Source organism: Hippocampus zosterae, chromosome 16, assembly GCF_025434085.1.
Source record: "Hippocampus zosterae strain Florida chromosome 16, ASM2543408v3, whole genome shotgun sequence".
Classification (NCBI taxonomy): domain Eukaryota; kingdom Metazoa; phylum Chordata; class Actinopteri; order Syngnathiformes; family Syngnathidae; genus Hippocampus; species Hippocampus zosterae.
Genome location: NC_067466.1, coordinates 11,196,169 through 11,208,899, shown reverse-complemented (window position 1 = coordinate 11,208,899; position 12,731 = coordinate 11,196,169). Strand labels below are relative to the sequence as shown.

The following is a 12,731-nucleotide window of genomic DNA, read 5'->3' as shown; positions in this document are numbered from 1 at the left end:
CTTATGTTAAGAATAAACGAAGAATGTATTTATTGTACATTGTGGCGAGATTATGATTATTTAAATTAACTTCATCGTACGTGAGTTTCGGTGGATACAACTGTACTTTGACTCACCACTACCCTCCTCTGGTCGCATGTGTTCTTTTGAGAGAAAAATCTTAAGTGTGTGCTAACATACAAAAAAACGACGTCTTACCCTGTGAAATGTGTTTAAATGTGTCTGGCAATGAAATAGACATGCAGCCACTACTATAAAAGACAATGTTAAGATTTATTCAGTTATTCATACACGTAATGGATATTATACACAATTATTCTATTATTCATCTTGGAAAGTAAATTTTGTGGCAAAAAAACCCCTGTTGCCAAAGAGACTGTATTCTAACGTCAACTGCAATCAGTGGAATTCCATTAGACTTAAAAAAAGTAGTCAATGATCATAATATGATCATCAGAACCAATATACGCGATACATTAGATCTTTAGGAGCTAACAGTTCAAATAAAAGACACATTTAAATAATTTAAAAATACAACATAAACAAAGTAGCCTTATGTCACAATAAAATTATTTTTCGTATGTTGGCAACTTATTTTTTCATTCAAGATTGTTTGGCTTCTTTTTGTTTCACCCAACACCGATCAGCCACACCAGTGCTAATTTGATACTCAAACTAACGACATTAACAAGCGGTATTGAAGGACGTTGCTCGAGCAAATTCCATCGTCAGTACCCTTTTTACACCACTCGAGGCCGCCGCTACCATGCTAAAGTTCTTTATGTTGTTCACTAGCTCTATAACATCCTGCAGATGTGTTCAGAAACTACCACCAAAGCCAACCTAGGGCAACTTGAGTATGTCATATTTTCAGTTCTTTATCAAGAAAACAGTCTGCTCATCTCGGTGTGGTCATTGTTCCTCCGGCCGTCAAATCCCTCTTCCCTCCTCCCATGTCATCGCACTGAAGTCCATATCCGTGAGAGTAACTGTGAATAGACCCTCCACCCTCTCTGCATTCATACTGCGCTCCATTCCCCCTGCATTGGTGTTAATCCGCCAGGAGCTAAGGGGTTGAATTGATTTGTGGAAACGCTGCAGAAAATACATACAGGTCTCATAGTAAAGCTTTGTAGTTTTGAATCATTGTGAACAGGTCATCATACTGACTTCTTTCAGTGTTCCAGTTTCCTTGTAGATGGCTATGATGGCCCAGATGAGGATCTGTAGGCAGCAGGTTGTAGCCATGCACACCCCCAACACTTTCCCCCAGCGAGGATACACATAACTGCCGTAACGGAGGGACATGCTGTACATCTCAATGAAGATGTAGGTCAGGACGAACTACAATCTCAAACAGAAACAGAGTGAGTCACGACAAGGATGACGCAAAGTTCCAAGATCAATTAAAGAATGACAAGCAATGCTCAGGTTAAGCGTACATCTCCGCGTGCATTATTTCAAACGTGAAAGTTGACTCCAGCTCATTTGCTTAGACATGACCGTTTTATCCATCAAGGAGTATTTTCAATTTGAGACATTAACGTGGCGGGGCCCAAAGTGAGTTCAAGTCCTACTGACGGCATTGCACATAGCTGTAAAATAGAAGGGCACTATTTTCATAGTCAAGCGGATATGCGTAACATCCATCTTCCTGTTTGCGCTGAGGCAGTTCTAGTTCACCGTGTTTGAGAATTTAACAAATGGCGTTGTTCCTCACTGGGCGTTCCAATCAAAGGGCAACAAGCATACTGGAAAGAATTATGCTCAATCTTTAATATCACACTGTGGATAGCGATGACAACTAACAAAGTTCACGTCGACTCACCAAAAGAAGAAATGGAGTGAAGAATACCCAGCATGCTTTGAAGTACAACAAAAATTTGCTGCACCAGGGAGGGCAGTGACGGATCATGTCGATGATGTCCTGGCAAAAGTGGTTGACTCCTGATAATCCAAAATCATTACGCGGTATTAAAGTTAACACGCAGAATAAAGATAAGGAGAAGATGAATGACGGGTGGTGAAGCAAGATGGGCTACCATAGAAGAAGGAGATGCCAATGCACATGAAGAGGCTGATGATGATTAGGCCAAAACTAGTGGTGAAGGTGTCAATTAGAGTGAACCAGTAAATGCCCCCCTATGAAAAAAAAAATGGTGAGGATAGTGGATGTGCACGGTGGTTGCCGTGATTTAAAAAACAAAACAAAAAATATAAACCCCAACAACCTACTTCAGTAACGAACAAGAGACCCATCAGGTAGAAGCAAAAGCAGAGAGCGCCCAGAAACAAGGATTTGTGCTTGGTGTTCCCTCGCAGTTGTGGGAACTCATCTAGGACCGCAGTGCTTATGCCCTCGATGTTGCCAAACTGCGATGTGGAAGAGCACAAAGGATCAGACAACGTGTCTGTCAAGGCATGCATGCATGCCAATAAATAGGAGTCTTACCAGTGTGTCAATCCCCAGCATAAAAAGCATGAGAAAGAAGAGAACGGACCACAACGCTGAACCTGGCAGCAGAGCAAGGGCCTCTGGGTAAACTACAAATGCTAATCCTGGCCCTGCAACCAAGAGAAAAAGACAAACATCATTTGAATATTGGCGATTATCGGAGAATAATACTTTGGTGAAACCATGTTTTAATGATGGTCATTATTCCGTTCTTCAAATTCATGGCTCAGTTCTTCCAAGGACTGTGTCTCCCACACAGCTCATTTAACACCTGTCGAGGGTGCTATTCAATCCAATCGACTATAGTGTAAGTGCGAGTTGAGGTGACTATACTAAGTGTCACGTGTTTGCAAGCAATGTTAAGTTCTAATTAAAAGCCCTTACAGCAATATATGCAATGAATTTCCCCTCGTCAGTGTAATAGATGGAGCATAAAAAAATGTACCTGTACATCATAGAAATGTTTTTAGGGAAAGATGCATCTATTCATAACATACATTCCATCTATCTTCTATGCCAGTTATCCTCAGAAGGCTCGTGGGTAAGCTGGCGGTTATCCTAGATGACTTTGGCACACACGGCTGTTACCAGTCAATTGCGGGGCAGAAAAAGTCCACCATTTACGCTTATATTCACACATATGGACAATTTAGAGTCTTCAGTTCACCCACGCATGATTTTGGAGTCTGTGTGTTAGCCAGAGTATTGAGAGAAAACAAAAATCTTGGTTGTGACCCTCACATGCTCATCACTGACTACCACATGCTGCTTCCAAAGGCAAGCATAACGGCAATGTAATAAAGCAGCTACCGGAAACTGCCACGTTTTCAATTGGCACCCCTCTCCTCCACGCCATGTGGCCCAGGACTGAGAATATAGCAAATCCTGCAAAAAAGCTTGTGAGGCAGTTTCCCATGGTGATAATGATTGTGTCCCTGAAATCAAAAGAAACAAGATTAAGGGACAATGCAATTCCCTGCGGGCAAGCTCCACCTGTAAAGTGAACTCACCTGATGACGTTGTTGTCAAACCTATTATAGGAGGCCATAGAAAGCACTCCTCCAATTCCAATACTCAATGAGTAGAAAATCTGTGAAGCCGCATCGTTCCATACCTTTAGGATTTGAGAAGGAATGTTTCAGGTAAAGGAAAAAAATAACCCACAGTTATTTTTAAAGCCACTAAATCCCCTTCATGGGCTGTTATCTGTACCTGTGCACTGGATAATCGCCTCCAGTCTGGCATCAGGTAAAAAGCAATGCCCTGAAGAGAGCCTTCCAGTGTCGCACCTCTGATGATCAAAACGATTAGGATTAAGTACGGGAATGTAGCCGTGACATAAACCACCTAAAAACACAGAGTATAGGTCGCCCTGAGTACAACTGACACAAGGCACGGGATGATGTCATGATATTCCGAGTTAGCTTTTGAAACCGGGTGACCTTGCCAGCGCTGTGGATTCCTTTGAGCATACACAGGAAGACAATGAGCCAGGCAACCAGGAGGCACAATGCCAGGGGCCAGCGGATGGGACCTGGGTCATGAAGGCCCTCACTGTTCACAACACCCAGTACACGCTCACTAACATGATGCACAAGAGAGAAAGAAATAAGGCAATGTTTTCCTTAAAAAAAAAAAAAAAAACAATGGCTGAGGAAAGAATGAAAACCTTTTATGTATGACATGCTGTTGTACACTGTCTGGATGGAAATGAAATGCGATCACGACGCTTGCGGAATTGAACGTTGACACGAAAATAAGGTCATAAGAATTTAAAGACACGGTCAAGCAAAAATATTGTCTGGGTAATTTAACACACGACAGAGAAGAGTGTTGTTACCAATCCTACCAAATTTGAATGATGAGAAAAATAAAAAGTGAGCGAGTATATAAAATAGGACCTCAAAATGGTGAAAATGCTGAATGTGCTGAAGCCACGCCCTAACCAGTCGCTCTTTAAATCTACCCATCCATCCATTCCGATCTGGTTTATCCTCACAACGGTCGGGGGGCTTGCTATTGAGGGACTTCAAATACAGTCTGTTTACTAAATGATTGCATTTACTTCCAGAAGATCTCCGAGGGGCTGAGACTTTCCCCGCTGGAGTTATTGCAGATGGCAGCGTTGGCGTCACATGACCAAGGCAGTGGCATCTGGAACGAGCTGCCCAGGTAATAAAACGTCCACGCAATAATGACGTTGTAGTAGAGAGACAGCAGCACAGCCACACAGAGCATGCCAATGCCGATGCCTGCAACATGGAAAGCAAGGTTTGAAGTATGTCGGAAAAGTAGCAAACACGCTATTACAATACAACAGAAGACCTAAGATAATAAATCCAATTATACCTGTCTAGCACTTATTTGCTCCTCTTTTTTCCTTTGAGACATTTCCGGAACACAATTCCTCCTCTAAACTAGCTGTCGGGCTAGACATGAGATTTGCTATGTCAAATAAGAACACAGGTACACAAGATATAGTGTAACATTTATGACCAAAGTATAATCTTTTTTTTCTCCCCATCTTTACATAAAAGCATTTCAATCATCTCTTCTTTACTACTTAGGGAATAGAGAAAAACTACACTCGTCATTGACTTTGTTAGCGTTAGCACAACTGCAGTCGTGAAGTCCACCACATTCTTCACGTTGTTTTTTTTGAGTCAACTTATTATACCAGACGTACTTCTCATAAATGTCACTGACTCTTATGGAGAAACTGGCCGTCACCTTTAAGCAGAGGGCAGCATTTCCATACGGTGATGGGGCCGGCTGCTCCGTACTGGCCGAGACTCAGCTCCATTAGGAAGAGCGGAACGCCCGTAACAAAGAGCATGATGAAGTAGGGGAGAAGAAAGACACCTGCAAGAGTCGAAAGGGGTCAACGGAAAGAAGGGTGGTGCTGGGGAGATGTAAGTACATGGCAAGAACTGGAGCAAACTTTTTTTGCCAGAGTGGTACTATATCTCTTTATAAAACCTGAACTTCTGATACACCATTTCTGTATTGGGTCTGACGTGTTTTGGAAGTACACATCGTGTCCTGACAAGGGAGATCATCGTTGAGGGTTTGACCTTCACAATTACAACATATCACATCACATGTGAAAATGCACAGCATATAGGGTGTGACGAAAAGATCAGTGGAGTTCAATCACCTAGCCGGGAGGCATCGCGGGATGGATGATATGCCAAAATAATTACAAGGGCAGATCACACCCAAAGCAAAGTGTCCTTTGTGCTCCAACAGGGGTGACAAATGTGCAAAGGCAAACACTACACACTAATGGCATGCAAACATGCTTTAGCCCCCCCCCCTTACCTCCTCCATTGCGATAGCAAAGGTAAGGGAACCGCCACACGTTGCCTAAACCCACGCAGTATCCGAGACAAGAAAGCAGGAACTCGTACTTCCCACCCCAATGCCCTCTGGAGGTGGTCACATTCGAGACGGGCTCTGGACTCTGGCCTTGTGATAGAGCAGCGTGATTCAGGCCATTTTGGCCACTTAAATGTATTGAATTCTACAAGAAAATGACAAAAACACACAAAACAAAATTGATTCACTGAAATGAGATATAAAATTCGAGGCCACATCCACAAAGAAGGAAATGGAGTCGCCGATAGCGCCTTTAATTGCTCTGCCCCACCCCCAATTGTGCACAGTATAAATGTAGGCTTGGTGCCGTGGCAGAATGATGGCGGTTAGGAAGAGACAATTTCTCTCAATTCATATTACAACTCAAAACACACCCTGTTTGGACACATTTTCACCATCTGCTACGCTATCTGTTTGCTCCATTTTTGCAGGCAAGCGCCACACAATCCTTCAATTAATTCGGCCCTCAATTCCTCATCTCAACTGGGATTTACGATGATTGAAACATACCTCACTGTCAAAGTTAAGAGGAACCATTTTCACACGGTGCCTCCAGGGGAGGAAGTTAAGATAATCGCAGTTCTCCTTTTAGGTGATGTTAATTTGTAAGGGATGATTGGCATATTTAAGAACCACAAATTATACAAACTGTCAGTCAGGCATAGTCTCAAAGAGCCATTAATTAGACATGTTGTCAGTCAGGCAAAGTTTCAAAGATCGATTTTGGCAGGTTTCCTGATACATCAACGTATATAAACTTGAGATGGTTTGTTCTGCTTTTTTTCTCGGTGTATTTTGTGATGCTACCATATAAGGGCACCAGTGATGATGAAAAATGTGAAGACGACTTAAAGACGGGAAATGGAACAGTTGTCGTCTCCGTCCTGAAAGCACATACAAAAGAAAAAAAAACCCTAACTCAACGTACACAGTGTTTTGTCTTTTAGTGAAGCGAATCACTTAGCAAGCATAAGTGGTAATCTCGATTTGCATACTTTTCAATTGCACTATACACAGGTAAGGAATATTAAAAGACTATTGAAACATTTCTACTGCATCCCCATTACTTCTTATCGGCCTTTATTTCTCCAAACAAATCTGAGGTTGATCATTATCCTGGAACAGGATTGTGGACTACTTGAGCGGTTTCAGTGTAAATAAAATATGAATGTGTGAGGGCAGAAATGATTAATCCAAATAGCATCCAAAAAACTAGATTATAAAAAAATGTGTTGTCAATAGAGTTAGGCTAAGGGTCAACGTTTGTGGCAAAGCAAACCTGATAAGAGTTCCGTCTGTTTTCTTTTGACAATAGATTTTTTTCTGACGAACAAGCACTGCACCTTTCGTGGGCTGCAACCAAGACTTTAGACAACAAAAGGACTGTCAACTATTGGCAGAAGATAAAGTAAATAGCTTCTTACAAGGAAGGAGCTTCCTTTAAATAATTGTTCATTAGTATCTTCCAGTACTGTGATGGGCAAGATCGCAACAAACTTCATGAGTTTAGGCGTGCCATTTGTAGACTTATACACAGATCTGAGTTGTATTTTGTGTCATGTTCTCAATTATAAATAGAGTTTGTATGGATCAAAACAACTACCCCCACACTCATCTTTCTCAGGCTATGGTCTAAGATGTCCCTTTACAAGATTTTACATTTTGTTTCATTGAAAACAAAGTTGTAGTCTTGTGTGATTGAATTACCCTCCAAATGCATTTACTTCGGCCTACTTCCTGTGTGCATATTTTGATATCCAAACTGTTTATAATTTTAAAAATTGACTTTTCTTGAGGGAGGTATAGTACCCTCCCCACCTCTACATGTTGAATTGAACAATAAAATCCTGGTCCCAAAACAAACAAGCCTAATTGTATATATATCATATGATTTAATTAGATCATTATTCATAATTAAAGCGCGATTGCGAGTCGATTCACCAAACGCATTCCAGCCCTTGTTATTGATGTAAATGTGATACTTTGGAAAAATGGGACAACATGGAAGATCAACTGCATGAGAGGAGACCACATTTTCTCTGAATTCGGTGAAATAACCAACCGAACATGAAAGCATATACACAAACAACGCGACGCGTAGGATGAAAATTGCTGAAAATTAAAACGGTTTTACCGGTATTAACAAGTTAAACTAAAATGTGGACGGACAGGTTTGTCAACTTCATCTTCGCTTTGTCTTGCAGCGGGAGAGTGGGCGAAGCGATACCACTACAAATTAAACATATTTAAAACAATGTAAAACTATACTTAGCGACTGAAAATGAAGCTTTAATACTACCTGGGTGATGTTAGGGCTCACCAAAGAGGGGCTGACGACTTCATCTTTGCGGCCGTCGTCCCTCATCTCCAAGTTCCACCCGCTGGCACAGGTGGAACTTGATGATTGAGCTAATGGTTCCACATACAACATGGAAGGTCTACGAGGCGCGCGGTGGGGATCCTGTCGTTAAAGATAAAAAACGATGTATCGCCATTTGGTTTTGATAAAGTTTGTTAGTAAAGCGGAAACAGTCCGGTGGAGGCGGTCAGGGGCAAGGAGGAGATTGGGGAGAGGACTTGTAAGGTGGCAGGTGCCGCAGAGAAACACCTCCTCCTTTGTTTGCCGTGATATTAATGGGAGGGGAAAGTGGTGGACGCATATAGCCTGAATGTTTGTTTTACTACAGAACATTTTACTGCTCGTGTGTACAGCATTTTCCCCAAACGTTGCAATTACAGTCCATTTTGGAAGAGCAGCAGTTCCGTTGTATTTGACTTTAAAGTACAACACATTTGCATTCAATCTTTTAGAGCTGTTCTATAGGAATTTTAAAAGAATGTGAGATGGTACAAGCAATTTTGTGTGTTAAATATATTCTTAAACATATCCTGACATTTTAAAGCATTTTGACTGTTTCAAGACCCACAGGAAATTGTATTCAGTGTTCGCAGATACACGAGTGATGTATGGATAATGGTGATATCGCAGTATTGTAATACTGTATTAAAATAGCCACGATATTAAAAGCTGCACGTTTCCATTGGATCCAATAGGAACACATGACAATAAAATGATTGCCAATGCCTATTTCATTGTCGCTGCTATTATGTACAAAACACAATATTGTGTCATTTTCCCGATATCATGACCTTTTTTTAAAAACAATGCTTTTTCACATCCCCAGTTTATAGTGACAATAAAATGATTGCCAATGCCTATTTCATTGTCGCTGCTATTATGTACAAAACACAAAATTGTGTAATTTTTCCGATATCATGACCTTTTTTTTAAACAATGCTTTTTCACATCCCCAGTTTATAGTATTCCATTATCCCAAATTCTTCCCCACTGGTGAGCTGTGAATTGACTTTTGTCTTTCTTGGCAGCAATTTGCCAACACTTTAATCCGCATAATCTTGTGATGCTTTTCTTAACCCATCCAATCTGTTGCGGCTCTATACTTAACAGCCATGCTCGAGAAATCTGGGTCAGTGAATCGAAGCCCATGTGTCGCATCGTGTGCTGAGCAAATCTTAAATCCGAAACTTATAATTGAGAGACGCGTCTGCGCTACGGAGCCTGCGGTTTGAAGGAATGGATGTCCAAGACCTGACCATACGAAATTGGAGTTTGAATTTTAACGATGTCATAAAATCTAACCATCCTGTTTTCCAGGCCGAGGGAAAGTCCGATCCACAACCCAGTTTGTGGGCCGACCCAAAAAGAGTGACAAGTTGCATTTCTCGGTCTTTCGCCAGGGATGCTAGGACGAGACTAGATTTTTTAAAGTTTGGATCTAATTCTCAAGTCTCCTCTGGTGCCAAGGATGGGATGATGCTTAATGATGAAAAAGAAAAAGACCCAGGAACGGATACTGTTTTGGACTTAGTGGAGCTTCTTGAACTTAAGGACGATAAAGAAGACGACGAAAGCTGGTAGGCACTAACAAATTCTACCACAAATTATCTAGTTTAAACCATATTGACAGGGGCGGAGCTAGAACTTTTTCGGAGAGTGGGAGCTAAGGTAGGTGCGCACATACAGGTACCATTGTTTCTGTCATCCTTTCATAAAACAAAATGCACACATTCTGAACTTTGCCCAACGCATTCATAATACAACAGAGCAGAAACAGACTAAGTAAAAAGCAACGTTTTACTGAGTTAAATGTATTCGATAATGCCTATTTTCATTCCTGTTGGCTGCGCGACCATTGGCCACCATGTAGCTCCGCCTCCTGTATATTGATGTAACGGCCTTCTGATTAGGTCTGGGCCTTTGTCATGGACTGTTTTTTTTACTGAATGAACCGTATCGCTCATAGGCTGTACAAGTCTCCAAAAAGACAAATGTCAGCGGACAATGAGTCTCCTCTGAAATGGTGTCGACACGTCCTGGATAATCCCAGTCCTGAGACGGAGGCAGCATCGCGTTTCCTTTTGGATAAACTAAATCAGAGTGAGTGACACAAATGCAAGAATAGCCCTTCAAAAAATGGTGACAAATCCCATCACAGAATTGTACTTTTGTCTCTGCACAGAAACGAGCAGGTCCTACAGAAGCATGTTTTACAGACAACCTCCAGTGCAAGATCGGACTGACAGTGCATTTGTGGAACTTCAAAATGACACCTCGAACAGTTCCGGTAAAAGTACCTGAATTAAACACACCAACTTTAATACACTTTCTTTTTCTATTTCGTTTCAGGTAACACTCAGACAGATGTGAGGCTATCAACAATCGACATCTTTGGCTTTGTGCTTTTTATAGGGATGAAACAAAGTTTCTGTCCAAGACTATAATTTATGGCTAGATTGAAAAGGTGCTATCGATTAAGCTATCCGTACTGACTTCAAGTCTTTGAGTGTCATAATTTTCTACTTAAAGCCTTGAAATAACCCAATGTCGATACAGATAAAGCCAAATCGAGCTTGTGTTGATGCAAAATTTCAGTGCAGCCCTCTGGATAGACTTTCCTTGGCTTGCGCAAATGCCTGTTCTCGTCAAATGCTGATGGCCTCACGTCAGCCCAAATGATCCCTGCAACAAAGTCGACCAAATAAAGTGTATGTTGACTTATTGGACACCCTATATTATATACCCAACAAATACGATCTGATGAGATCCAATGTGGACATGCAAATCAATGACAAGCAAAGTGTTACGCGTTATTATCTTTGAAAACAGAATTAATGATACACCTCTTGAACTACATGTCTGTAGATCGTTCAAGTGTACTTAACATTATGACCGCCAGGTTGCCAAGTAAACAAGTCATTCATATCCCAAATAAAGTTTTCTGTATTTAAATAGATAATTGTGATCTGGGTGTGCCCGTTGAGTCTGTAACGACCAGCTACAAATTGCAGGACATCACAGATGTTCACCTTATGGCCCGCATACAAGAAGACAGTATGTCTAGCACAGTTCCTCCATTTTTAATGTTGTCTCGAAGTAACTTTGTGTTGTCCACACTGTAGGCTTGCGACATGACTACATCTCCATGCCCGCCTCCGTTTCGGACAGAAGAAGTCCTGAGCCACAAGTAACAATTTGATCATACTTTTGCATTCGATTCCGTTGGAAGAATATTCATCTTGTCGGTGTGCTTGTGTTGTCACAGGTTAGACTTCGTCAGCAAGTCACTCAGTTCAAGTTGCTAAAAAGAGCTCAGAATCGAGGTACGCAAAGCAAACGGAGTACCTTTAGATTTCTCAGATGTCATCCATCCATTTTCAAATCCGCTCATCATCACAAGGGTCACGGGTGTCCTGGAGCCTATGCCCTGTTTTCAGGCAGCAGGCAAGGTGCCCCCCCCCCCCCCCCCCGAACTGGTTGCCAACCAATCGCAGGGCACACATAGACAATCAACCATTCGCACTCACAATCACAACGAGGGACGATTTGGAATGCCCAATAAACCTGCCACGCATGTTTTTGGAATGTGGGAGGAAACAGGAGTACCCCGAGAAAACTCACGCAGGCACTGGGAGAACGTGCCAACTGACCAAATGATCACTGTCCCGCCCAGATGTCATCCATTTTCATTTATAGATAACATTGCTTATTTATGATGAAAGAATATAATTTGGTATAATAAGTGGTTTGGGTAACGGATGGATGGATGTCTTTGTATATGTTGGCTCTGACTTACTGTACTTCCCAGCTCGGACAGAATCACCCTTGCGGACCAGCCTTCGCTCCCTGCAAGCTCTGAGAAACAGTCGCAGTTTGGACACTGATGACTGCCTGCCTGCCCATCAAACATCAAACACAGATTTTCCATCAGGTTTGAAGAAATTACCTCACCATCAAGAATCAAGATCCAGAATGTCACTTACAAATGAAGCTCCGACACCTGACAAATGCAAACAATCATAATTGGGCACGTCGATGTACCCACCGTTTAAACATGACTAGATTTTGTTCATTAGATTACTGTTTGTATGTATTATATCATATTCAGGAAAACAGAGTCCAAATTGTGCAAAAGTAGCTCACAAATTTAGTATAAAACTATTTCATAGTTTTTTCTTAATGTTGCTCACACATAAAACTAACACCCTAACTAGCAGTCGTCAAGAAGGGATTCCATTATTGTGAATGAAAACACTTTTGGAGTAAACTTACCGTAAATATCTGTATCTCTTATCCGGAAGCATCCACAAACTCCAGCGACTGGTCACACCTGGTGAGAAGCTCATCAGTCCAGAAGATGGCCACGAGGGAAGTGCAGAGGTCTCAGTCTCTCAGCCCCCGGAGGGTCCCTCACTGTGCTCAGAGATATCTGTCCATTAATGCGTGTGTTTACGCCTCACCTGAGAGATCAACCGCTGCAGCTTGGGGCGGCAATTTGCTATCCAGGCCAAGGTGAAGGACATCGGCAGAGATTAGGCT

The 12,731-nt window shown here is 41.8% G+C and overlaps 2 protein-coding genes across 3 annotated transcripts; one reads left to right on the top strand and one right to left on the bottom strand.

Annotated features, from left to right (window-relative positions):
- Nucleotides 1-252: 252 nt before the first annotated feature.
- slc6a7 (solute carrier family 6 member 7) lies at nt 253-8,439 on the bottom strand. Of its 2 annotated transcripts, XM_052046985.1 has the most exons (14): nt 8,133-8,439; nt 5,777-5,978; nt 5,186-5,317; nt 4,521-4,707; nt 3,898-4,036; nt 3,668-3,802; nt 3,466-3,569; nt 3,266-3,390; nt 2,453-2,565; nt 2,236-2,373; nt 2,043-2,142; nt 1,829-1,947; nt 1,171-1,344; nt 253-1,095 (listed from the first exon to the last, which is right to left on the bottom strand). In XM_052046985.1, exons 1-14 carry the CDS (start codon nt 8,262-8,264, stop codon nt 931-933), a joined length of 1,965 nt encoding a protein of 654 aa, XP_051902945.1. In that variant the 5' UTR covers nt 8,265-8,439; the 3' UTR covers nt 253-930. The 2 variants fall into 2 exon arrangements, with proteins under 2 accessions (XP_051902945.1, XP_051902946.1); XM_052046986.1 differs by lacking the exon at nt 8,133-8,439 and having other exon boundaries at nt 5,866-5,978.
- Nucleotides 8,440-9,300: 861 nt separating this feature from the next.
- On the top strand, nt 9,301-12,708 carry LOC127588804 (SLAIN motif-containing protein-like). The gene is made up of 8 exons (XM_052047671.1): nt 9,301-9,769; nt 10,159-10,292; nt 10,375-10,479; nt 11,148-11,246; nt 11,315-11,379; nt 11,458-11,515; nt 12,001-12,123; nt 12,494-12,708. The coding sequence occupies exons 1-8, from the start codon at nt 9,429-9,431 to the stop codon at nt 12,706-12,708; spliced, it is 1,140 nt and encodes a 379-aa protein (XP_051903631.1). The 5' UTR covers nt 9,301-9,428.
- Nucleotides 12,709-12,731: the final 23 nt, after the last annotated feature.